We start from the raw sequence: 27,503 nt of genomic DNA, 5'->3' as shown, positions 1-27,503 counted from the left end.
TTGAATCACCACAAGATGTATCGAGTAGGGACTATTTTTATCCCCCACTTTGAAGGAAACTGAGGCACAAAGAAGTTAAGCAACTTGCTTCAGGTTATACAACGAGATGGCAAGAACAGGACAGTCTGGCTCAGCCTGTGATCTTAGTCATTACACAGTGCTGCCTTTTGGGGCCACAGGGCAAAAGTGCGAGTTTCCATTCAAGGTGGCAATCTGATTCTTAAACTACCTTCCCAAAGAAATGAGAGAAGAACACCACTAAACCTGCCCTGGGAACTGGAAGAGGATGCCATCCCCAGGCTGGAAGGAAGGGATGCAATGCCGTGTTGGGGAAAGGGGACCTCCATGGGGCAAAGATGTCTTTGCAGTAACTTCACTGAAAGAGACCCCTTCCTCACCCCGGGGGCCCAAGAGGAAAGGCTTCCAAGCCTAACTGCATTGAGACCCTCCAACTTTGACTGACCAGGGCTGAAGGCAAGGGTGAGTTCATGGAGCTCGGAGTGGATGGAGTGAGGGTTTGGAGAGCAGGAAACGCCATCTTTATGTATCAGTCCACAGTGTAGAGAAGGAGAGCTCTCTCTCTCCAAGCCTGCATATGGTAAAAGAAAAGGATTTAATGAAAGGCTAACTTTGGGAAGAGATGTTCCAGTTACAGGTAGGGGCAGTGTTCCAGATGACTTAAGACTGCCTTAAAGATATCAAAACTGTTGTCTCTCTGACAAGGAGCTTCCTGCCACCTGGTTATTTTCCTTCTCAAACCTTCCCCACCCGACCCTCAAGCACCTAGACCTCTTATGTGGCCAAGTAATAGATGGGTATATCTAAATTCTTCCCTTTCCCTCTGGGTTTGAAATATTTGAAGCAAGGACTCCGATAATCACTAGCAACACACATCTTGACCCACCAAAGTAAACCATCTCGTTCTACCTTTTGTAAGGTTGCATAAGGAAAGATTATTGGACAGATGAAAATATGCTTTCATTTTTATTAAAGGGGACTAATCTGATAATGCAAAGCAAATGTCCCCTGAGCATTACAGCAAGAAGCAAGATTTAAGAACAGAATAAAACACTAATCCATATTCTCACCAGAATATAGAAATAAATGCTGGGGTAGAATGGAGTGGAAGGCAATAAATGGAGTGGAAGGCAATAATGTAAAAAGGCTAGTTCTCCCAGACTGATCTTTGTAAGAATTTAGCACTATTTACTATATTAGGATTTTTATTTAATAATAAACCCTATAGAGCTTAGGGATGTATGTATTTAGGAATTTAGCTTAGGAATGTATTTAGGAAATAAAAATTATAATGAAAAGCAAGATTCATTATTATTATGAAGTTAAGGCTATCTTTTGAGGGCATAAAATTGATTATTCATAAGTTAATAAGATGAATATTTGTTTTATATGCTTATGTGGTGTTTATTTCACAAAAGGATAAAATGAAGATACTAAATACCCTTTTATACTGATAAATTTTACCACTTATGGGACATGGAAAAATTATTGGCAAACTATAAACCAAAATTTCACTCACCCCCCTACACACAAAACTTACATAATTTCACAGCAAATGGAGAAATAGAATCAGTAGTTTAATAAACTTTTCCAGCAGAGAAAACACCAGTTTGGAATGGTCTTACAAGTACAGACACTCAAGGCAGTGGTATCTCCAGTTTTACAAATGTACCTTCAAAGACCAAAAAAAGAAGTAATACTTGACTCTTCATTTTATGACTTTAGTGTGACCTCAATATCAAAACCAGACAAGCTTATTATACGAAAAAGAAAAATTAAATGCATATACCACAAACAAAATATTAGCAGACAATCCATTGCTGTATACACTAGGAAAATAATAACTTATTTTAGAAAATCAATATTGATTCAACATTAGTAGATCCATTAATATAATTCACTACATTAACTCAGAGAGGGACAAAAATGTATCATTATTATAATAGGCACAAAAAAGCATCAGTTAAAACTCAGCATGATTTAAAAAGAAAATATCCTTGTATACCAGGAATAAAAAGGACCTTTTTATCCTGATAAAGGGACACTAAGAAACCTTCAAACATCATAGTTGAGGATGAAATAATAAAATCATTTTCTTTAACATTGGAAAGCACACAGATACTTACCATTATCTCCGCTAAATATCATATTGATGGCTCCGGTTGAAGACAGGAAAATTAAATAGAGTTAAAAGATTGGAAAAGAACAAAACTATTATCAACTGTGATGGTATGACTATTTACATAGATAACCCAAAGAAATTTGTACACAAATTATTAGAATTAGGAAGAGAATGTAACATGCTTGACAAAAGTTGGCATTTAAAAGCCAATTGCTTTTCTAATCACCCAATAAGTATGTGGTATGTTTTTAAAGATACTGTTTACAATAGCAATAAAAATATAGGGTATTTAGGAATGAACCTAACATAAGATTTCAAGATGTAGAGTATATATAAGTGTTGTATAAAGAACTGAATGAGATTAAAGAAAACCTAAATGAGAGATATGCTATGTTTATGGGTGGGTAAACTCAATATTATCAAGACATAATATAGAAAGACCTAAATTATTCCCATTTGATCTATAGTTCATGCCATTCCAATACAGAAACAAGATATTTTTAAAAAATGTCCAAGGTCACCCTAAAATGTATATGCCAGAGAAAAGGCAAGAATAGCTAAGAGAGGGGCACCTGGGTGGCTCAGTTGGTTAAGTGTCTGCCTTCAGATCAGGTCATGATCTTGGGGTCCTGGGTTCAAGCCCCACATCCAGCTCTCTGCTCAGAGGGGAGCCTGCTTCTCCCTCTGCCTGCTGTTCCCCCTGCTTATGCTCAGTCTCTCTCTCTCTATGACAAATAGATACATAAAATCTTTAAAAAAAAAAAAAAAAAAAGAATAGCCAAGAGAGTTCTGAACCTGAAGTACAAAGTTACAGGCCTTGCTCCACCACATATTAAGACTCCTAAATCTTTGTTTCTTAGGAAGATGTGGTATTGATAGTGGGATAGTCTAATAGAACAAGTGAACAAAACAGAACCTAGAAATAGACCCATATGTAGGTGGAAATGTGATGGAAGGCAAAGGTAGCATGGAGATCAGTTGAGTAAATAAATTTTTCTTTTTCGTTAAGTAGTGGTAGGATAGGGAAAAGAATTGAAATTGGATCCCTGCCTCATACCATACATGAAAACACAATTATAAATGAGTCAAAGACATTTTACAAAAGTCATCATTTTAAAATTATTTGAAGATAATTTAAGAAAATATTCTTATGACCTAAGAGAAAGTATTTCTTAAATAATATTTTTTTGTTGGAGTTTATTATTTTTGCTTAGGTTTATCTAACCCTGGGATAATGATTCAAATGCAAGTAGTTGGATTAGGAAGTGGTCTGGTAATGAAGAGTGGTAATGGATGGAAGGAAGCCAATATTAGTGTGTTATCAAGAAAATTACCTTGTCAATAACTGTGTTTTAGAATCATGCCACTCCAAGTGTGATCCAGAGACCAGCAGTGACTTATGAAATCTTCCTGCTCCATGACAAGATAATTATAGAAACAGAGATTAAGAATTTTAAAAGGATGAATTTGCATTTTTCCATTTTTTTAAATTTCACCTTTACTTTTTAATTTTGCTTTCCTCTTTTTGGTTTTGTATTTTATGATAATAATGGTTCTCATTGAGCTGGAAACAACCACCACCACAACAATATAATAGTCACTTTTACTGGAGGTAGTTTGAAAAGTATATATAGAATATGTCATGTAGTTAACCCAACCAAACAGTGAGGAGACTAGGATACTCATCCATTAGCTTCTTGTCATTCATTTCTTGAAGGATGTTTTAGGGGCATTAACTCTCTGAGACTTCATGCTTACCCTGCATAGAAACCAAGTTTGCTTTCACAGCCTTCAGGTAGAGTAACAGATGTTTAGCAGTAAGCACTAATGTATGGGCAGGACACCAATAGCATCTGCTACTGAGTCTGTTGGGGTTTTTTCCCAGCTTTATCAAGGTATACTTGATAAATAAAATTGTATATATTTAAGATATACAACAGCGTGATTTAACATACATATACATTGTGAAATGATTACTGAAATCAAGTTACTAAGTCTTTCTCTTTCCTTCTCTAGAAAAGATCTGATATTTGACTTCATTGAAATAAATAATTGATCTTTATCCAAAGGTAGCATAAAAGAAAAGGAAAGCACACAAAGTGAGAGAAGATTTTTATAGCACACATAGCCAATAAAAGGATCAGTAACAAGAATATACAAAGAACACCTACAAATAAATAAGAAAAGGATAGTAATATTCAATAAACAAAAATGTTTATTTAGTAAACCTCTTTAGTAAATAAAGCTAAAAGGAAATTATTAAAACCAAATAAAACCTCAATGAAGTGTGAGTTCATGCTCACTAGATGGTCTAGAATTTTAAAATCTGACAAGACTAAGTGTTTGTAAGGATTTAGAGAAGTGGGAACTTTCAGAATATTGAAGGAGTATGAATTGTTACCCCCACTTTGGAAAACAATTTGACTTTATTCAGTAAAGCTGAAGACATTTATACCTTTAGTCTACCTATCCTATTCCCAGGTACACCTAAATGAAATCTATAAATATTCAACTGAATGTCCAAAAATATTCATAGGTGCTATGTTTTAAGTTAGCTCTTCTGAGAAGTCATCCTATCATCCATCTATAGCACATCTCACCATCTACTGAATGAAAAATAAGGCTATATTCATAAAATGAATAAAATAAAACACATGCATCAACACAGATGAATCTCAAGCAATGTTGAGTGACAAATGCAAATCATATAATGAATTGTATGTTTGTATAAGAATGTATGAGAAACTATGTAGGTATAAGAATGTATGTATGTATAAGAAAGCCAGAAGAAACAAAATGATGTCTTAGTATGAGGTCTGAGTATATATTTATAACTCCCAATAAAGAGAATGATTAACATAAAATTCAGGTTAGTTACACGATTGAGTGTTTTTGGTTTTGGTTTTTGGAAGGGGGAGAGAGAATTCAGCAGTATCAGATACACAGGGTGCTTCAGTGAAACAGTGATATTTTATTTCTTAGAGGGAATAGTGGGTACATGTGTGTTCACTTCATAATTATTTTATGAACTATAAAATATATTTATTCCATGTATTTTGTCTTATGACAGATTTCACAAGAAAAGCTTTTTAATAGAGTAGAAAGTAATATGAACAAAAGCAATAAAGTCCTAGGAATGCAATTTGTAAGAAATTTTAAAAACAGATTTTTAAGGGAGGGACAAAAAAGGAACATTAATAGGTGAAGATTTAGGCAGCATTACTGATAGGAGGACCCATTACAAAAAGATGTCATTTGTCCCTCAGAGAAGTAAAGAATACAACTGGAACAAAAGTTCGACCGGAACATTTTTGAAGTTTTGTAAAATTTTTCCAAAGCTCTTCTAGAAAAACAAATGGACAGTGAGAGCCCAGGAAACTTCACAAAAGAATAATAAAAAAAAAAAAGAGCTTTTTTTCTGTCAACTATTCAAACGTGTTATATGTACACAGCAGAAAGATACTGTCAGAAGAAGAGGCTGAGGCTCAGTGAAACAGAACAGGAGCCACACAACACATGTCAGCCTATAAAATCATCGAACATGCTAGTAAAATGGCATTTTAAATCACTGGGGAAAGTTCTGACCGGTCAATGAATTGTCCTAAGAAAACTGTAAAGAACTGTACTTAGATTTCTACTTTGTGCAGTGTATAAAATGCGTTCCAGATGGATTAATGAGTTAGGTTTCAAAGGAAGGTGGGGATAAATCCCATAGAAGAACATAGAGATGACCCTTCTTACAACCTGGGGTGAGAAAGAGAATTTTCTCCAAACTGGAATTGGAGGAGAACAGGTCGCAGCTTGATCGTCACACTCACAGCCTCCCCTGGGAAGACTGGCCTCTACATTTCTCCATCCAGCTCACTTCGCACCACTTAAAGCTTCTTGAATTTCCTGACTATTGGCAGATGGTTTCACTCTCGCTTCTCAAGAAGATGGAGCCCTAAGGACACCTCAGCTCTGTCCTCTCCAAAGCAGCTGCACATTTTCTCGTCTTCTCTTGCAAGAGGGAAGGTGCTTTCTTTCCACCCACCACCACTCCTGTCTTTTCAGGACAGCACCACTCCAGTCATTTCCTGTCTCTTTTCCACTCTTCTACCTCTTACTTTACTTTTGGATTTTTCCTGATCGCCTGCCATTCCGTCATAACCTCTCCCGCCCATGGGGCATAGGGGCCACTGATGTGGCCCATAGTCCATCCCTGCTCTTCTTGTATCCCTGCCCCTCGTGGCCCAAATCGCTGACCGGTGTGGGCACAGTCCCTCACCTTTGGCTCTCTCCTCCATCCACAGGAGGAGGGCTGTGAGGCCAGCTTTCCCCTTCAGTTATTCTTGTGTAATTCACAGGTAACCTTGAAGACAGTACATTCAGTGGGCAAATTGAAGCACACAGTTTCCATGACTATCCAGTCACATCCATCACTGTGAACCAGTCCCTTCTAGATCCCCCTTCAACTACTTCCATGACAGCCCTCATTCCTGGTTCAGAGGTTCCTCTCTGAATCATGGCTTCTCGGTTTCTCAGTTTCTTCGTTTCCTTTTGATTGTTAAGATTGTAGTTCCTCTTGGCTTAGCCTTGGACCTGCTTTTTGGTGCCCCTCTAAGTAGTCACCCAATCTGATCTGTCCACCTGCTACTTAGTGTTGCCATTTAGGTGTTCTACACACACCTCAAACAAAGCGTCACAAAACCCACCAGCTTCCTTTCCAAAACTAGCCCTCCTCTAAGGCTCCCTTTCTATGAACAGCACTCTGACCACTCCAGGTGTCTAAAACAGACAAGCTGGGTTTTTTCTTGACACAGCGCTTCCCTGTTTCACCCTTATCCATCACAACCAAATCACATTCGCTAAGCAGCTGCCAATCTCCTGCACCATCTGCTGCTTTTCTGTACCATTATCACCCTGTTGACGAATTACCATCCTTTCTTTCTAGGATGGCCTTGCTTCTTCCACTGTTGCCCCCACAAAGTGACTCACCACATTCCAACACCTACCCCCCACACTTTCACCCTAGAAACTTTTACTAATCCATTGTCTTTTATCTTCCACTGAGCATCCTGACTTACCAGACTAGATTTTCTCTGCTTGTTATAATTCTCCCGATACTTTGTGCACTTACCTCAAAGTCCTGATGTTTGTGACAAGGATGAATAGATAAGGGAAAGCAATTAGAGATCTGACAACTTAGAAGCTTCTAGATACCTTAAAGAGTCAAGAAGCAAGTGAAAAACTGACAAAAATATTTGTAATCTATGCAAAAAAGTCATATATCTTTAAAAACAGATTATAATTACAAACCCATAAGACAACGATGGACAAAAATGAAGAACCATAGAGGAAAATGAGAACAGGGTATAAAGAGCATGTTCATAAAAGAATCAATGCAAATGGCCAATTAAACTGGAAAAAAAAAAAAAAACCTGCACTCTCCAGTTTTCAAAAAAGGATACACACACACACACTTAATTTTTTAAATAGTCAGTGTTGGCAAGGATTGGGAATAGTCATGTTCTTCTTTTGGGGAGCTCAGAATGGTACAAACTCTGTGGAAGGCAATCTGACAAGACATGTCAAAAACCTTAAAAATAAAATAGTTTATCTACTTTGGCCCAATAAATTAATTTCCAAGAATTTCTCTTAGGGAGATCAGCAGAGTTTCATGAAAATGCTTATTTATAAGAATTCTCATTGCAGTGTTACTTATAATCATAAAAAATTCAGACCAATTTTAATGCCCAATAATAATGGTGACTATAATGGGGCATTAAAATGCATGGCCCCAAAGAACATTTAAGGTTTTTGTTTTTTTTTTTTAATCTGTGTTTCGTTCAGTGATAAAAGAAGGTCACAACAGACTATGCGCTGTAGGAGTTTAATTTTTCAAAATATGTATATGCATAGGCATAAAAATACTGGAAAAATATCCCCAGTTATGGGGATTGTGAGTGATTTGTTCTTTTCTTTTTTTACCCTATCTGTATATTCTTAATATTCAAAAAATTCTGCGTATCATGTCCATAATGAGAAAAACTAAATATATTTTAATTTAACAATAGGGAACTGATTGCAACATATGGCCAAGGCTATATCGGGAGAGGCATAGCATGATGATTAAGAGTATATGCTTTGAAGCTCACAGACAGGTGTTCAGTTCCCTCTTTACAACTTAAGAGCCGGATGACCTTGAGCAAGTTATTTAATTCTCTTAGCCTCAGTTCCCTTATCAGCAGAAACGAGATAATACATACTGGGCAGAGCTGTTTTGTGGCTTAGATGAAATAATGTATGTAAAATTCTGATCAAAGAGTAAGTGCTTAGTAAAAGTACCTGCTTTTATAATGCCAAAATATAAATAGATCCGGTAACGATTTACATGTATTCATGATTCCCTAGGGGGTTATAACTGGAAGTTTGGAGAATCATTTATTTTATGGTTCAGTATCTTCCAGACTGTCATAATGATGCTGGAATCCAGCAGGAGGATGCTGCCAGGAAATCTGACCTGGGTACAGAAACAGCCTAGGAATGGATTTGCTCATTAGGGCACAATGCTGGCATGGGTCATTTATTCACCTACTCGACCAACCAGCAAGTGGTTATTAAGCTTCTACCATGTGGCAGGCAATGCGGACTCAGCAGTGAGACAAACTAGCTGCCTTCTTGGAATGAGACAGACTTCTTGTAATTGGACTGAGGTTTCAAGACGCATGGATCCTGTTGGATTCAGGAATTAGGAAACTGAGGACTAGTTGGAGACCCCTGCCTATAGTTGAAGACAACCTGACAAGGTCAAGAAAATGGTAGTGAAGCTCACTTTGCATACCTCAGTTACTAATCTTAAGGCAAGAGTCTGATTCTAGAATCCCGCCCACCAGGAGTGCTGGTACCTACTGATGTTCTCCCTGTGCTGGTCAGTTTAATTCAAAGTCAGACTTGCTCAGTCTGTGAGATGAAAGACCATTGACGATCCAGGAGAGGGGTTAGCAAACTCTGGCCCATGGGTCAACAGCAGTCTAGTGTGTTTTTTTTTAAAATAAAGTTTTATTGGAACACAGCCACACCCATTTATTTCTGGATTTCTGTGGTTATTTTTGTGCTATAAACAAAAAGCTGAGCAATTGTGACAAAGACTGTATGCCCACGAAGCCCAAAGTATTCATTATCTGATTCTTCATAGGAAAGCTTGGCCAACTGCTGTTCTAGGTTAATGGGGCTGGGGAAATGGAGTGGAAGGTGACATCAGGTTCCTAACTTTTCCCTTCTGTAGTTCCAGGAGCTGTTCCCCTAGAATCCATCCAAGGAGGGCCCTTTGAGGAGAAGATCTACATCCAGTGGAAGCCTCCCAATGAGACTAATGGGGTCATCACACTCTATGAGGTAGGAAGACCCGTTTGCTGTATCACTTGGCTTGGCTATGTTCAGTTTGCATCAGTTTGAAGTGGGATGCGTGCCTCCTGTGTGCAAACTCCATTGAGGGCTTGAAGGTGAGTGAGAGACACAACTCAGGCAGGGGTTTCTGACAATGTAGTGGGAAGGAGACACAAGGGCATACAGCCGAGCTGCTTGACAGCCCCAGTGACAAAGAAAACTGGACACACCGCATACTGCAGTGATGACTGATGTCTTGAGAAGGGAGTCGGCACCCGGGGAGGCAGACTGTCCCGGCATAGCCAAGGAGACCCCTGCCTGGCCAACAGTAGAATAGTTCAGTTTGTCTGGAAAACCACAGTGCTCCCCTGATACTCATCCTACACCTGCCAGCTTCTGGGCTTCCAGGAGAATCCCAATGCCAGTCTCTGCCCTGGGGCTATGTGATTCCTGAGCCCTCATATCACTGCAGCCACAGCGTATTTTATTGCTGCTCTGGTGACAGGGTCAGAAAGCGCCCTCCCAGCATCAGCAGGGCCTTATCCTATCAGAGGGGAAACAGAACCCCCTCTGGCAGGAAGACACCCATCAAGCCAACACCAGGTGGCTTCCTGAAAACTTTCCAACTTAGAGCAAAGTGTGTAGAAGTCCACTGCAAAACAGACACAAGCAACAAACCTTCAATAAGGCAGATTGGGCTGAATGCTGGTACTGAGATGGGGTCAAAGTTGACTCTCCTCCCTTCCCCCGCCTTGCCCCTGCATATCTGGAGACCCCCGGAGACTGTGGCAAGCGCCGTGGTGGAGAGCTTGGCAGTGCAGAGGTGCAGAGTGGAGAACTCAGCTGTGCAGAGGTGCAGAGGGAAGAGTGTGGAAGCCAGAGCTGCAGGGATGGAGCCTAGCATCCACAGTCTCGCGTGATCTCTGGCAGTTCTTCCCCTCTCCAGGCCCGCTTCCTCCTCTGTAGAATGGAAGTGGTGATGGCTGCTTCCGGGCTCCACTGGAGGGTCTGAGGTGGGCAAGGTTCCGAGCTCCCCTGGGCTGAAATGCACTGCAGACACCGAGGGCTCATGCGGGAAGGCAGTGAGAGGTACTGAGGTGCACTGAGAGCGAGCTGGGAAAGAACATCCCCACATAAGGGAGGAAAGTCAAAGAGCAGTGGTGAGGGAGAAACAGTTAGGTGAATTTGGTGGGCACAGGAGCTCTCTAGAGAGACCTGGAAGGACCCCAGAGCTCTCTGAGAAAGGAGAACGCCATCCACCATGCATGGTGCTAAAGAAAACACCTCCGGAAGATGCCTTAGCTCACCACATCCAGCCTTCCCCTAAAGAAGATCTGCCTAAGGCTCCATCTTGGGCCACATGGTTGGGAGGAGCTTCCTTCCTGGGGAACTTGCTAGAGGAGGGAAGGGGCCCTATCGACTTTGCCCAGAATGTGCTCAGTAGTACCTCACCAGGGAATAGCGGGTCCTCACCTGAGACAAAGCCCCATCATTTCAAAGCAACCTGTCATTCTTTGTGACCACCCCCCCAACCAATACAAGTGAAATAGACATCCATGGTGTGTGGCGACCAGTTCTTTGTAAAGCAGAGGGAAAGGACCCAGAACTCTGGGAGTTAAGTTACTTGGTACTATTACATAAATGGCTCTCTATGCCAGATGTTCAAGATTTCTGGAATTCACAGGCCAGTAACACTTCAAAAGGTTTGGAGGACCAACATACAGTTCTTTACCATTTTTTATTAATATCATTTCATAAAAGACATCATTTCAAAAATACAGAAAGGACATAATTTAAGAATAAAAGGCAGTCCTTCAAATTGCATAAATTTAGCTTTATGAATAACTCATGAGTCTCCTTATTTTCTCTCTTTCTGCCTTGAATTGAGGACAACTTTGTCCTGAAAAGGCCCTAGTCCTTGTGCCTAGCTGCACTTGGAAACCACTGGGCTCAGTCATGTGGAAGGAAGAGTCCTGTCCCTGCACAGACCGACTTCTTCCTTGGGAGCCGCATACTTCTTCCTCTAATGGGATGTACGCTGGGCTGGGTTGGGAAAGCAGGTCGTGCCGGTCTATGAGAAGAAGAGAGGCATGGATGGAGAGAGAGCAAGAGAGTGATCCCAGCCGTGAGCGGCACACGCTGTTTGAGCAGTAGTTCCTCAAAGTTGACACTCATTGCGGCACACTCTCTGGAGCTCTGGGTGCCAAGGTGGGCATAGATTGGCACAGGGCACCCTTCTTCTCTTTTGCATGTGAGCCCTGAATCTTGTGCAGTTTCTAAGACCAATCACTGGGGATGCCGGCATTTCTGCGATGGGTTGTCCCAGACAAAGCTCTGCCGAGACACCTTCAAGTAGCTTTTTGGCTGCTCTTTGGGCTGTGATTACAGAGAGCCAGGGATGGAAGGCTGTAGCAGTGTGACTTGTTTGTGAGCTCTGGAGGTCACCTTTTGGGAGTATGCTATGCTTCTTGGATGTTGTTATGAAGGGAGCCAAAGAGGTCATGGGCTGAGGTCATTGTATTTTGAGCATAAACATGGCAAGGCGCCTGGGTGGCTCAGTGGGTTAAAGCCTCTGCCTTCAGCTCAGGTGATGATCCCAGGGTCCCGGGATCCAGCCCCGCATCGGGCTCTCCGCTCAGCGGGTAGCCTGCTTCCTCCTCTTTCTTTCTGCCTGCCTCTCTGCCTACTTGTGATCTGTCAAATAAATAAATAAAATATTTTTTTAAAGAAAGCATAGCTGTGACCATGTGCTTCCCAAGTTAGTGGAGCCTCAGAAAGTAAGAATGCTGGCTTTTGACGTCCAACAGCCTAGTTCTGAACCCTAGCTCTGCTCCTTGTGTGCTGTGTAACCGTGGGCACATCAAGTAGCCTCTTACTTACACTGATCTATAAATATCTATGTATGTTTAATGCTGTGTTTGGCATTTAAAAAATAGCATCAGTAAACGTTAGCTCTCACAGTACATAATGATAAGGAAGTCGAATGTCGGAGAGGTCATGTGTGGAGACCAAGGTCATAGAGCTGAGGTGGCAAATTTGTGGGTCCTAAATTCAAGTGTGGATGCCTTACCATTTACTCAGTGTGGCCCATGGACTGGCAGCATTGCATTACCAGGTTAGAAATATATCATCTCAGGCCCCACTAGACCTCCTAAATCAGAGTCTCCATGTGAACGAGATTCCTGGATGGTTCAGACAGGCGTGAACGTTGGCTCAGTAGTGCTCTAGACCACACCACTGCTTAGAAAATTTCAGCAGTTGGGACATCTGGGTGGTTCAGTGAGTTAAAGCCTCTGCCTTGGGCTCAGGTCAAAAATTCAGGGTCCTGGGGTCCAGCCCTGCATCAGGCTCTCTGCTCAGTGGGGAGCCTGCTTCTCTCTCTCTCTCTCTGCCTTCCTCTCTGCCTACTTGTGATCTGTCTGTCAAATAAATAAATAAAATCTTTAAAAAAAACTTCAGCAATTGATATGAGACTATGTCCTCCTGAGTAGAGAAACAGGGAGTCCCTTCCACGCTGGGTTCAACCCATTCCTGCCCCAGCTCACAAGCAGGAGACCTTGCTTTTAAAGACATTTATAACAGAGTATGTGTTTATGAGGCAATTTCCAAATTTAATTAGATGAAACCAATTTGATTTTTAAAATTAGGTTCTGGTTGTAATTTCTAGAGAGGAACCCATAAATTACAAATCACCCTCTTCTGGTCTCAAACAGTATATTTTGTGACAAAGAAAAATAGGCTAACACAAATAGAAGAAAAATCAATCTAGGATTCTCTCTACCGTCCTATAAATAATCTTGGACTTGGCAAAGTGAAAAGTCAAAAGGGCAGTGGATGTGGTGAAGGACTACATTGTGACTATGTAAATATTGTATATATTATTCAGTATAGTAGGTTCAAGTAAATTTTAAAAATTCAATTTCCTTCCCTATGAGTCTAAGTCACAACCTCTGTGTCCCTCCTTAGACAGTTCTGCCAAATCTGAGTGGCTTTGGTTATGTCTCATTCTCTCTCTGGGCTTACATCCCCTCTTTGTAATATGATGGTGTCAGATCATTCCAGGCCTCAGCTGAGTAAGAATCAAGAGAAAAATAAATCCATGTCATATCCATAAAATCACAGGTTAATACCTCATTTTGGAGTTGCTCTGCTATTGAAACTTTGCCTGCAGCCAGAGTCTTTGAACACAAAAGCAGTGATGACACTTGAAGAATAACAGCTAGGGCAAAGGCCCTGGGGTAGGAATGACTTTGACAAGTTTAACAAACAGGAAGAAGATCAGGGTGACTGTAGCTTCAGGAGCCCTGGAGGAGGAGGATGAGATCACGTGGGAAATGTGTGGGCAGGGTCAGGTTGTGCAGGAATTCTAGTGTTTGTGTTTTATCCTGAGAAACATAGAAAGCCCTAGGAGAATTTTAAGTAGAGAAATGAAAGAATCCAATTTATATTCTTTAAAAGATCACCTGGCTTTTGTGTGGCTAATGGGCTGTGGGTACACAGGCATCTTGGAGACATCTGGAAAAGGTGCCAGAGGCCAGGACATTTCCATCTCCTGTAATACTGCAAGGAGGGCTCAGCTCCTTATGGGAAGATCTTGTATCCAGATGGAAGACACGAGAACTTTGTCACATCTGCCTCTTTCCTGCTGCTAACCTGGTCTTTGACGCCTTTCTTTCAGTCAGGACTTTCTTATCTAGATGTGCTCCCTGGAGCCATGGACCATGAGACCATGGACCTCCCTTCCCTAAGGAATGGGATTCTAGCCCTAAGCCTAATGCCCCTCTGGGGCTGTGAAACAGTCTAATACCTCCAGCAGTTATGACCTCTTTCCCTGTGCACTGAAGTGGGAGCTCAGAGTGCTCCTCAGAACCCACCAAAACCAGCCTCACCTTCACTGTGACAGGAGGCATTAGGATGAATTAGACCATGGCCTCAGATCTTTGGGGATTTGTACTTTAGGGCCACATACAGAGTGCACCTCTGTGATCAGTTTCCTAACACTGTGACACATAGTGCTCAGAACTGGGTAATGTCGGAGGCCTCGTCGCCACAAACCAGCAGATCAACATCAGACATGCAGAATCTCGGGTTCCAGCCTAGACCCACAGAATCAGAGTCTGTATTTTAACAAGATCTCCCAATGACGCATGTGCACTTGCAAATATGGGAAACACTGGCCTAAGACAGCTTATAAGTTCAGTGCTTAGACCCAGGAAGCTCTGCTTAATGAAAACACTGCAGGCCTTGAAGGAAGGATGCTTCCATGTAGCCACTGAATGATCGGAGTAATATCCCTGCTCACATGGGACCGGAGGGCTGAGTGGTTTCACCAGAGATGTGGACATCAAGCCATCTCCCTAGACTTTTCCAGAACCCTGCTTGGGTTTGAACGAGATAGCAGGGTTTCCCTGTCCGGGGCCTGCCTGTGAAGGTTGCCGTGGCCTCTCCCACTCCGACTCAGCTCTCACAAACGACACAACTCGCCCATAACAGACCCTTGCAACTGTAGACGGGCACTTGCAACCAGAATGGGGTCACCGAGGAAACAATCCAGCCTGTTGTTTAAAAACTCTTCAATAAAATCATTCAGAGGCAAGCTGTTCGGAGCTCATGGAAAACAGTAATCAATACGTGTTTCAATTCAATTAATTGTTCTCGTCTCTGTCCAAAAATAAAAACCACACAGTGTGAGGGAACTGGGCCAGAAGATGTTACACTGGCAACTGGGTTAACGAAGTGTGAAAATATTTAAAATTCAGACACGTGAAACTTCCCAGTAAGCCTTGCTGTGGAGCACTGAGAATCACCAAGTTTCTAATTACAGTGTATAAATCTGAGAAGCTTAAAGGGAATGAGAGGACCCTAATGAGGCAGGAATGGGTGTCTTGATTATGCGGGAGTTGATTGACATTTATCTTGCAAGCTATTCTAGGCTCCTGGCCTTCCGAGTTAAATAAAACACAGACTTCGCCTCCATAAAATAAGGCGGCATTCCCGTGTGGGAGCGCTTTGAAAAGGTACGATAGGTCAGAGGATTGTCAATATTTTTCCAGCATACAGATGACTGGGCTTGGTCTAAGCAAAAAGCAGGGGCCCCAGAAATCCACATTCCGTCAGAGCACATGATGAGAAGGCTGAGGCGCAGAGGGCTTCCGCCTGGGATTGGAGCAGGCACGTGGGGATGGAGAGAGGAGGGCTGGCTGCAGGCTTGGGCTTCCCAGCCAGCTCTCACAGAAGGAGGCCCTCAGGAGGTGCTGACTCACCAGGCACACCTTTCTCTTGTCCTTTGGCTTGGCTACAATGGCCCCTTAGGTCCTGCTCTTCCCCAGACTCACACATGGCTCTGGTCCACAGAGGGGTGGTCGGGGGGTGGTATGGAATGTGGTCCTGATGAGCAGAAGTTGGTATAAGAGGAAGTGACTAACGCAGCCCAAGCAAGAATTTGCATAATTCAGGCTGGATCTACGTTAATTAGGATACACAATTTGCATAATGCGGGCGGTTATTAGGTATAACTTGAGCCAGGCTCTAACTAGGAACAACAAAAAAAAGCTCTTCTTTCTTTTGAATTGTTTAAGCCAGAAATGGGGGAATCATTCATTCCTCCCCACCTGCCATACATCTCATGCTCTAGAATGTTTGATGGCTCCTTCTGCCGAAATAGACAGAGGTTAGGTCTCCACCACTCACCGATGCCTCGATCATTTCAGGACCTCGCTACCCATCCCCTAACCCCCCACTCACACAATTCCACTGCACTCTGCAGCCAGACAGAACACCTGAACAGGTAAATCCAATCACATCTCTCTCCTAATTTGGCTTGGTCTTAATGGTTGGGGTCTGCCTGCCTGCCTCTAATGTCATCCCTTGTCCTTCTTCCCCTTGTCCTCTGTGTACTGGTCCCCCTCCCTGGCCTTCTGTGATTTTCTCAATCCCACCGAATTCTCTGCAGCTCACGTGGCTTTGCATTGTAGCACTTGTCATGTTAAGAGTTCTCACGACTGGCTCCTTCCTCTTACTCATCTCCAAGAGACGCCTTCCCTCTCCCGTCCACTCCATCCAGCAACTTGCTTCCATATTCCCTTACCATTTTCACAATCTGAACTCCTGTTGTTTGTTTGCTTTGGGGTCATCTCTAGGACCTCTAGGCTCATAAGGGCATGGGCCACGTGATGGTTATTTGATGTGTCAACTTGGTTGAACCGAGGTGCCCAGATATGAGGTCAAATATTACTCTGGATATTTTTGTGAGGGTATTTTCAGAGAAGATTAGCATCTAAGCCAATGGACTTGGAGTAAAGCAGGTGGCTTCCGCTGTGTTGGTGGGCCTCACCCAGTCAGGCAAAGATCTTAATAGAACAAAAAACAGCCTTCCTGAGCAAGATGGAATTCTGCCTGCAGATGACCTTAGAATTGAACTATGTCAGTGGTTCTTACCTTGTTCTCCGGCACAAGAGCCTTTAGTCTTGAACTGATGCTGGCCACTTCCGTTTTTGCTTTTCAGTGTGTATTTAGGACCTAAAACAGAAATTTGCATGTAGTGTGTGCTCAATAAATACTCCTTGGGTGAATGTGTAGATGTGTGCTTTGTTTTAACAAGGGATAATGGTGAAACTTTTGTCTAACAATTTTAGTGAATTTAGTGAGTTTAGTGAAGATTAGGATCCTATCTTGAGAGCCCCCAAACATACACATAAATAGGTAGTTAGATACATAAATGGTTAGATGGAAGGTGAATGCCTGGGTCTCACTGCATTCAAATTAATCCAAATCTCTGGGAAAAGAGTCTTTATCCATGTGTTTTGGTTTGTTTGTTCATTCGTTTTGTTTTTTAAGTTCTTCAGGAAATTCTAATGCACATCCAGGGTTGGGGAAAAATACTGCATAAAATGAATCCAAAAAATTCACTCTGATATGTTATCCTAGCCAAATACTAGCTAAATAAACCCAGGCTGGACTCTGGCCTTCCCTTGTCTTCACCGACTCTGCCAGAATCCAACATTACCTGATGTTATAGCTAACGCACCCTACGCAGGTGCTGCGTAGTAATTATTCTAAGGCTCACATTCAAGAAGCTCTGCGGCCTTTTTTTTTTTTTTTCCTTCACAGTCGCTAAGCACTTAGTGGAGCAGCTGAAGGCACACAGGGCCGTACCAGTCTGTCAGTACCCCGTGGTGTCTTACCGGCGCCATCTTGCAATTCTGAGCAGGAGCCCAGCACACACCTCACCCTATGAATATTTTCCCTCCCCTGCATAGGAGAAATTAGTTCTCTTGTTTATGTGTGAGATTAAAAAAAGATAGATGGACACACAAAATTCAATAGATCTTCCCAGGGGCTTCTTCTAAATCTTAAAAGTCTGGGCCCTGGGATGCTTGGGAGCCATTTTTCCTAACCTCCAGCCCATTACTCAACCTCCACAGACCCTTGCTCTCCTACAGCCTTGAAAACCGCAGGCATCCCTGGGTAGATGCCCTACACAGGCCTGCTGGGCTGACAAGCAGGTTGACAGGTGTCTCAGTAGAAACGGCTATGGGTTGAAAAGAATTATTTCTGGCACTCGGAGTCTGGAAGGGAAGGAAGTTGTGCTCTGATGTGAATAAGTTGCCTTTATGTAAGTGAGACCATTAGAGCTGCCTGTCATCCACTTGTGGAATGTCAGGAAAGCCTGTATATTTGCCTCAGGGTGTTTCTTTTTTCTACTACGTCTTGGGTGTTTGGGGAGGAGCCAGGTAACGTGACAGCAGGGCATCAACAGATGCGTAGCGCTTGTTACCTGAAGAACAGCAAATCATGTTCTCCTGGCAACCAGGAAGGCTTTCGCAATAAACATGAATCATCGGTGTAGCTGTAAGAAAACAGTAGAAGTTGCCGCAGAGAGAGTTACCCCGCAGTGGGCATGTGTGGGTGAGCGTGCTTGTCTTGGCGTGTGTGTGTAGGAGCCCATATGTGTGTGAGTTTATGTGGTTGCCCTCTGGCAGGTGTGTACGCACGCATGTACTTAGGTGTTCCTCTGCATGTGTGTGAGGCTGTGTATGCTCAAAGACATGCTCAGAATCACTCTGTTTCTTTGGAGAGTTGACTGTTGGTGACCCCAGAGATGTGGGGCTCTGTCTGTCTTCTTCCAGACTGGAGGAACTCCAGGGCACCTCCTATCCCTGCCATAGGAATGGTATGGGGGAAGCTCCCTATAATTGCTGTAGGCTCTCTGCTGTCTCTCATGTGCTTCTGCCATAATTCCTCTCAAGGACAATTTTGAATTAAAAAAAAAAAAATCCCCAGGTTAAACGTTAATCGCCGGCATTTGCTGTTGTCCTCGGAGGGTGGAGGGAAAGAAATGACAAGGTAGTTCTGCATCTGGCACAGCCCTGGCTCTCCTTCATGTTCCTTACGTAGCAGGGAACCTGTGTTTTGATGCGCTGTGCACCCAGAGGACCTTGTAGAGGAACAGTGTACGCACAGCCACGCAGCTAGAGATGGAACCCTCTCTTTGGCTACGTGGTCCTTTCAATAAGCTGTGCCCAGAGGCGGTGTCTAAGCTGCCAAGTGCCTCTTTAAACATCATAAGCCATTCTCTTTTCATCTCCCATGTTTTACCTTGTTCCTCCTGTTAGAATTCCACCTGGACTGGGCAACGTAGTATGGACTTGATGCTTTTAACTGGCCGGCTCTTCTGTTTCTGTTGTGGTCAGAGCCACAACAAATGAATGGGGGTTGTATGCTCTTGTCTCTCATCAGGACATTGGAGGCTTCCTTCTGGAATCTCTGGAGGCTGGAATTCAAATCTGTGACTCAGAGATTGTCCTTTCACTGGCCTCAGGAGATAGCCAGTAGCTCTTCTCCCCTCACTGGGAGCTAAGGACTCCTTTTATAGATTAAGAGAAAAATGGTTTCTTAAAACTTGTACAGAGCCTTGGCCTACATCATGTTGGATTCAATACATGCAGGTATACATACAGCAGGCGCATATACATGCATACAAACAGCAGGTGCATATACATGTGTGCAGGCAAGCTCACATACACACATACAGACCAGGTCTCCTTCGGAACCCTTCAGAATGTAGGTCATAACAACGGTCATTGCTTTCTCGGTCTTCTTTTTATTTTATGTATATGTTTAGCATGCTCGTGTCATTTCAAGTCAAATAGTGAATTATGCAATTAGGAAGTTTAAGACTGACTTTTAATTTGCCATGGCCAAGTAATGTATTTGAGTGAGTCCCTTTTGCTACCTGGGCCTTGGCTTTTATTATATCTAAGACCTGGGAGCATTGGACCCCAGATCACTTCAAAGGATCCTTTCTACTCTGACCTACCACTTGCCGCCCCCCCCCCAAATTGAATTATTTTTACTCCTAGTTTCATGAAGCACTTCCCTCACTGGTCTGTGCATGACCCTCTTTTGTGCTCACTCTTTATTTCATTTTTGTAATAACATACCAGCTACTGAGACAACCAGAACTTTGACAGTATCTTCTATCTATTTACGAGCATCTTTCATTTCAACCTCCTGACTCCCCCTACTGTCCTGAATCCTGTATATAATTCCTTTTTACATAGCTTTACAACTTGTATGCATTTCTTAAAAGCATATTTTTTGTTTTATTAGTCTCTTAACTTTAATAAAAGGTTATATACAACTTATAATTTGAAACATTTCAACTCCATATTATGTTGCTACCAGTCATCCCTATTGATGAGTTCAGCCTACATTTGTCTTAACTGCTGTATTATGTTCCACTGTGTGAAGATACTACAAAGCGTTTATCCATTAGTCTTTGACAGGCATTTGGGATTGCTTCCAGGATGTTGCCTCTGGCAACAATGGTGATGAGCACCTTTGTGCATATCTCCTATTGTAAATGTATAAGGTTTTCTCTTGAGTTCATATCCAAACTAGTCTCACCAACTTATTCCAGCAAAAAATAGGCACTCCCACCATTCCAAATCCTCTCCAGTATTTGGTATTATCAGGATTATTAATTTTGGCCAGTTAAACAGGTATAAAATGGCATCTCATTGTATTGCTCTATATTCCCTAGATTGTTAAGAAAGTTTGAGTATATTTTTGTATATTTGTTATTCATTTGCATTTTTTCTTCTGTGGGATACCCATTCATATTGCTTGCCCATTTCTTATTAGATTATCTGTTTTATTACTGATATGTAGTAGTCCTTTATTTTTGGTTCTATTTTGTCAGTTACATATGTGACTTGCCATTTTTTGCTTCTTGTAAAGTATCTTTTGATAACAAAGCCCTTAATTATATAATATGGTCAATTTTATCAGTCTTTGCATATTTAGTTAGCACATTCTGTGTCCTTCAAAAGCTCTTCACTAAACCAAGGTGACAAAGATGGTTCCCTATATTCCTACTAAAGGTGTAGGGTTTTTCTGTCTGAATATGAGTCTCTATCTGCAGTCAATTTTTGTGTATGGTGTGAGATGGGGTGCAAATTCATTTTTTTTTCTGTATAGATAAATACTTTTCCCACGTGTTTCCCAGTTTTTTCTTTCAAAAATCACCCCTCCTTTTCCTTGATCCACCCAGCCATATCTGACCTAGGCCAGGATTCCTTAAATGCATTTATTTGTTCCTGAGCGCTCTGTTCCAGAGGCAACCACTTCTCACAACCACACGCAGTTGTGATTATGTTCACTCACACTTAATCTTGATCTCTGACAGACCCTTCTCCTCCTCATCTTCCTTCAGAAACATCTTGATTATTCCTGCCCTTGGCTCTTTCATTTTAGAATCCATTTAACAAATGTAATGAAAACCCCTGTGGTAGTTTTAATCAGAATTGCATTGAACATATAGAACATCATGGGTGGTAGTTGACATCTGTACAATATATAATCTCTCTATATTTAAGTTTTCTTTATGGTCTCCCAAGTTTTTATTATTTTACCTACAGAGAATAATGCATTTCACATAAAATCAGAACTACCAGCTTAGGGCTCAAGGACCTTGTACCTTGCTTTGTCACTGGCATTCTCTCTTGTCCTCCAAAGACTACGTTCCCTTTTACCTCAGGCGCTATGCATTTGGAGTTCTCAGCTAACAGAAAGCTCTTCCACTTCCTTTCCCATGACTAACCCATTCTCACATGACAGGGATCGGTGTGCCTACTCCTTCCTCAGAAAGGCCCTTCCTCACAGTCTCCACTTAAGTAGGACTCTACTCATTCACCATTGTTCTCTAGCACTGTCTTCCTGCTTCCTGTCCTGAAAACATGCATCACAATTCACAAGTACTGTGCCTTTATTTATAAACGTGTCTTTCTATATTGTAAGGTGTCATGAAGGCAGGAATCACATCCATATGAGTCACTACTTGAGAACTCAGTGCTGTATGCAGTACCTGGAAAACAGTAGGTACTGAAACCAGTGTATTTTTTTGTTTTGTGTTTTGTTTTGTTTTGTTTAATGAATGGAGGTTGGGGAGGTTCACTTTGATGGCTGAGGAATAGCGGTGGTTAGGAGTAACTCTTGACGTCAGTTAACTGACAGATACAACCTGATAGGACCACATAAAATCCTAAGATACTAGACTACATGAGCTCTACTTTCAAGAGGTCAGTTTGTCAAAGTGAGGGATCTTTTTTTCCTCCTACATCTCATGTATCTAAAACAGTACCTGACACAAAGTTGGCACTCCATAAATATTGGTTGCACGGATAAAACTACTCCAAACTTGAATCGAAGTGAAAAGAGCATATTTAAATATTGGCTTCTTTAGGATGGCTTGATTTTTTAAAAAGAATTTATTCTTGATGTTAGTGACATTGCAACAACACTACATGGTGTTAGGGAGATGAAGAGAGGAAAGTAACCCCATTCCCAGGCCCTCACACGCCAGCCATTTCACATGGGTTTATTTTTTTCTCATCTTTGTGCAATTATATCTTTTGCATGATTATGACCATATTGCAAAATTTGGGTTTTCGCTATGTCAAACATTTTCCAATTTCAGTGTAATCTACTTAACTATCCCTTTTAATGACTTTCTGATCCCCTGAGTACAGAGGCGGTATTTTGCTTTCTAATTATTCTATTGTGGGGTAATGTTGGCTGATCTCCCTAGAATATAAGACAGAATTTTGGGGATATGGTAAAAATGACCTGGATCTCTTTAAACAGCTGGCTACCAAAGTTTGAATCTCCACTTTCCTTTTCCTGCTCGGTAGATTTGTCAGTAACAAGCAATGACATTCACGTGCCTTCCATTGATTGTAGAAATGTGCTGAAAATAATAACCCTCTTCAAAATAATAACCCTCTTCATTCAGGAGGAATGGACCTGAGGGGGGAGATTAGAACAATATGCATGTGTTTGGTTGGAAATCTGTAAACCCAAAGTTAGAAAGGATAGTTCTGTTTTACTTCTAGTTTCAAAATGTGAGTCTCCATAGGCTTATTTCCTAACAAATGGAGGTGAATATGGGATATTTGTATGTTCCCTCTCCTCCCTAATACCATTCCCATGGCAGACATCAGTCATCAATCAGGCCACGCTCTTCCCTGGGACCTTAACATGGCCTCAGGATCCCGCCCTCAATGCACTCTAGAGGGCTGTCATAATGTCATCTGTGATGCTTCGATGCCGTCTTTGTCCTTTCCCACCCTCTGTGTGAGCGTACCATCTGCAGTCCTGGAAGGCAGTTCTTTTTAATGATGGCACTGCTGCTTGGGATAAGGCACCTGTGCTGTGACTTCCTTCCAAGGCAGATGCCAGAGGGGTGGAACTCAACACTGGAAGGGTTCCTCCAGAGTGTCTTCACAATTCCGACTAAAACACAGAGCCACAGGAGGACAGGATCATGCGTGGTGGTTTTAAGACCGTGTTTGGAACTCCCCTTAAGGACCTTATAGGTACAGTCTGCCCTTTGCAGTCCTCGCCAACACATGTATTCTGTAATTTTAGCCTTCCCCAGCCATTTCTTCTAACAATATTACAGGAAGTTTGGGTATCAGAGGAGAAAAATCACGTATAATCTCTTCCCCTAGCACAACAATTATTTCCCCCTGTATTTTCTCTTTAATATGCGTACATCTTTTACCTAACTATAATTACATAAAATTTGCTATCGTAATTTTTCATTAAGCATTTTATCACAATCATGATGCTTTTATAGCATCATAGAAACAGCTTATCTTTTTTAATGACTGCATAATTTCCCATTGAGTATATATACCCTAATTTACTTATCCATTCCACTGCTGTTTTTCTCTATTTCGAATAACACTGTAATGAACCTAATATGCACATGATGGTGTTGTGCGATGGTGGAAGGAACATAGCCTTCTGATCAGCTTGACCTGGCTTCAAATTCTCATTTGAATATTACCTGTTGGATGGAAGACTTTCGGGCAAATAACTGCTTTGAGATTGAGTTATAGTCTTAAACTTCTTTTTAAAATGCGCATAGGAGAAGCAATATTCAAGTCTACAATTCAGGGCGATTTTAAGAATTAGGTATATGTCGCTACCCAGTAGCCATTCAGTGTCATGGCTGGTTTTCTTCCTCCTCTCTTCCATGTATTTCTGTCTTAGACGTCCCCTCCCCCCACGAAATTACAGGGTTGACTAGAATGAACACCTTTGTAAGCCTTGATGCATATTACCAGCTTGTTCTCCAAACATGTGAGATTGCACCAGTGTGAGCGTATGTTTGAGTCTTGTGCTTTTATGCCAATCACTCTGTCTGAGAAACAGGCCTTTGGCAGCCCAGCAGAGATTTATGTCCGCTTTCATGATACCCTCAGAGCAGGCTGATGTGTGAAGAGCTCATCACACATGTTGGCAGATCCATTTGCACTGTCCAAGGACGTGCCGGAAACACTTTTGGTTCATCAACTCTTTGTTCGTCCCCTCTCCCCTTTGCCCTTAAGTAGCAAGTCAAGTGCCTGCCCTCTGACAATCTCCCAGAAGGTCCTGGGGGTCCCACAGGAACTGAGAACTGGTGGACGCAAAGCTAGGTTGGCATAGGCATTGCCACTGACCTACTTGGATACCCCACAGGCGTGCCCTCTCGTGGCCTCAATTAGTTAATCTGTGGACGAGCACTTGGGTGGCCTTGGAAGCTTAACCACTCAAAGTATGTCCTCTATCATCAGCATCATCTGGGAGCACTCTGGAAATGTGCCATCTGAGGCCCCACCCCAGATCTGCTGAGTCAGGGTCTGCATTATTATAAGATTCAATGCTCATTAGAGATGGACACGCAGAGCACTGACCTCTCTTCATGGTTTTCTGTCCTGCCAGGAACATTTGCTGGGAGCCTCAGTTTAGAACCATGCTCTCCCTGCGCCGTGTCTGTATCATCTCCAGATTTCCCTTCCATGGCTTCTGGGTCTGGGTGGTAACAACCAATAACTTCTTCCTGCAGTGACCAAAGCCATTTTGCTGAAGAACAGATCTTACTAGTCACTGTCTTATTTAAAATCCCAGTGGCTCTCAAGATAGTTTCTGAACCCCTCTTTGCCTTGACCCACAGGTCCCTTTAGGAGTGATGGACCCCTTGTTGGCCTTCCCAGCATCCTTTCCTGGTTTGGTTTGTGTCTGTCTTTGCTTTGCCTAACCGCCACGCCACGCTCTGCATGTTCCTATCTTCCCTCTCTCTAGGAGCTCCTTCCCCAACCCCCTTTCTTGCATTTAAAAGCTGTGTGTCCTTCAGAAGCACTCTGAAGGGCTTGAGGCTCCTTCCAGGGACACTTTGTTCCTCTGAGCCACCTGAATTTGAGGTCCCTTCTTGTTATGTTATTCTAGGACTTATTGCCCTAAACTGTGATGGTTTATGTCTGTATCTGTCTGCAACGAGGCTCAGAAGTCTTAGACTTCCAAGAACAGGTTTTGTTCCCTCTTCAGTTCCCAGAACCTGGGATGTGGTGGGTCTTCCTCCTGCTCTCTCCATCCTTCTCTGCCTGCGTTCAGGAGATTGACTCTCAGACATTACTGAGCTGCCTTGTCTTCTTACTTTTTTGTTCAGCAGAAGAGTGCTCTGCAACAGATAGAAGAAGGAGGGGGGAGGAAAGAAGGGGACATCACTTCTCCATCTCCCTAGAGGAATGTCTCCACTTCTCTCAAGGTGACCTTCCATGTTCCAGAAACTTCTCCCTCCTCTACCCCTCTACCCCATACTAAACCCTCCTCTTCTACTGCGCTGTGCCTTGTTTCCTTTACCCCAGCAATAGTGTAAATGGTTCCTTTATTAACTTTCCTTGAATTATCCATTTGTTTCCTGCTAGGACCCTACAGAAGACCCCTGTTATCAGTGCCAAGCACTACTCAGAGCGCTTGTCATCACATGATTGACCTCAAGCATTGAATCCTTCCAAGTGAGGGTCGTTCACTGCTGAGGCTTGGAGAGAGGATGTAACTTGCGTAAGGTCACACAACTAGTCAGGGAAACCTGGATTCCAGCCGTGCTGGATTACAAGAACCATTCACTTAAGGAGTCAGTCATGGTGCCTTCTCTTAAGGCACTCAATAAATAATTACAGGATTGAGCCAGAGCTCCTAGTCATCAGCAGTCCACCTCACTGGGTTGGTTATGTAGGATGGGCTGGTATATGGGAATTCAAGAGGTGGCCTTGGGGCAAAATGGGAGGTTGAGGTCTGGAACCAGCATGGGCCCGCAGACCATCTTTAGATCCTCATTGTGTCTTCCCGGCTAGAACCTGCAAATCCTGGAGGAGTGGCACTCAGTCAGGATAGGGACCTGCCCAGGGAGGCAGGTGGGAGAAAGCAGGTGGGGCCAGATTAGGAGCAGGAGGCTTCTTGGCCCTCAGCAGAGGGGGGCTTCACCAGGCATGATTCTGTTGGCAGATCCCACCCAGTCTGAATATTTTTGCAGCTGAACAGAGGTATTCAAAGCCTTGGCCCTCCCCCCTTTGCAGCTGAATGGTGTTGTGCCCCAATGGCTTTGGGAGGGTTCTGACATGAATTTCTGACACAATATGCACTGTCTGGTATGTCAGTATCAAAGGAAAATTGCAGAAAGCAAGTTGGCATAATATTTCTCAGTAGGGGAAAAAAGTTTCCCATTCCAAATCAGTTTTTGGGGAAAAGAAAACAAAATCTTTTCAAACATCTGCAGAACGGTGTCAGAATGGGCAGGGCTCCCTGTAAAGAGGGCAGTCTGTGAAGTTTCATGTTTTCAAATCAATTACAATCTTTAGGTAATAAGGGAAGCGTATCCTGGGCCTCGAGATGATGCCTTCTGCTTAGAGAAGGCTTCATCTCATCCCTCGGTGCCTTCAGAGAACCAGTGCCTTCAGAGAATCAGCTTGTAGTTTGGGGGGAGCAAGTCCAGCCCCTCAGCAGTGGCTTTTGGTGCTCAAGGCGATCCTTCTTCAACTGGCATCTGTGGAGTCCCATGCGTGAGACATCTGTGCATTTCTGCTTAGAGATGTGCATGTTTTTCTGTTTGAGAAACATAACAGGACGAAAGGCCTTTTCCGTTTTTCTTTAGTCCTACCAGCTTCTGTGGTCCTTTTTAACCTGAATACATTCCTGCTATATAGTAAGTGCTTAACAGACAGTTCTAGAAAGGAAGGAAGGAGAAAGGGGAGGACAGGAGAGAGAGGGGACCTGATGGCCCACGTCAGCTGCTTTCAAACTCAGGTGAGCTTGTCAACCTTAAAGTTTTGCAAAGACAGCGAGGTCCGTGTCCCTTTCAATCTACTGGACCAGAAACTTCAGTGCAATCAGAGCCCCAAGGAGCTCCTCCTGCAGCCAGATTTGAGAGGCACTGACATCTCCCTGGACTGCCTCCTCTTCACTCCTACCTCATCTCCGGCCTCAGCTTCTCCAAGACTCCTGCCTCCATCACCTGCTAGATCTTCCTGTACTTGGTCATCTTCCCAAGATCCACCCTGCCTATCAGCCTTCAGCGTAACCCAGGAAACACCCAGGCCAGCAAATGTGGACAGCCTTGCACCAGTGGAACACAGTGTGAGCTCCCGACAGGCTCCTCAGCCTTCACAAC

At 42.8% G+C, this 27,503-nt stretch overlaps 1 protein-coding gene across 16 annotated transcripts in view; it reads left to right on the top strand.

The window, feature by feature from the left end:
- The window catches only part of PTPRT (protein tyrosine phosphatase receptor type T), a 1,049,177-nt gene that overhangs the window by 650,528 nt on the left and 371,146 nt on the right, over positions 1–27,503 (top strand). For all 16 annotated transcript variants that reach the window (XM_082744638.1, XM_082744637.1, XM_082744651.1 and 13 more), the window contains one exon: positions 9,408–9,517. In XM_082744638.1, coding sequence (XP_082600764.1) covers positions 9,408–9,517 — 110 coding nt within the window. The remainder of the gene's footprint in view (positions 1–9,407; positions 9,518–27,503) is intronic.

Source organism: Mustela nivalis, assembly GCF_964662115.1.
Source record: "Mustela nivalis genome assembly, chromosome: 8".
NCBI lineage: Eukaryota > Metazoa > Chordata > Mammalia > Carnivora > Mustelidae > Mustela > Mustela nivalis.
The sequence above is the reverse complement of the archived record's forward strand: the minus strand, read 5'-3'. Positions and strand labels throughout refer to the sequence as shown.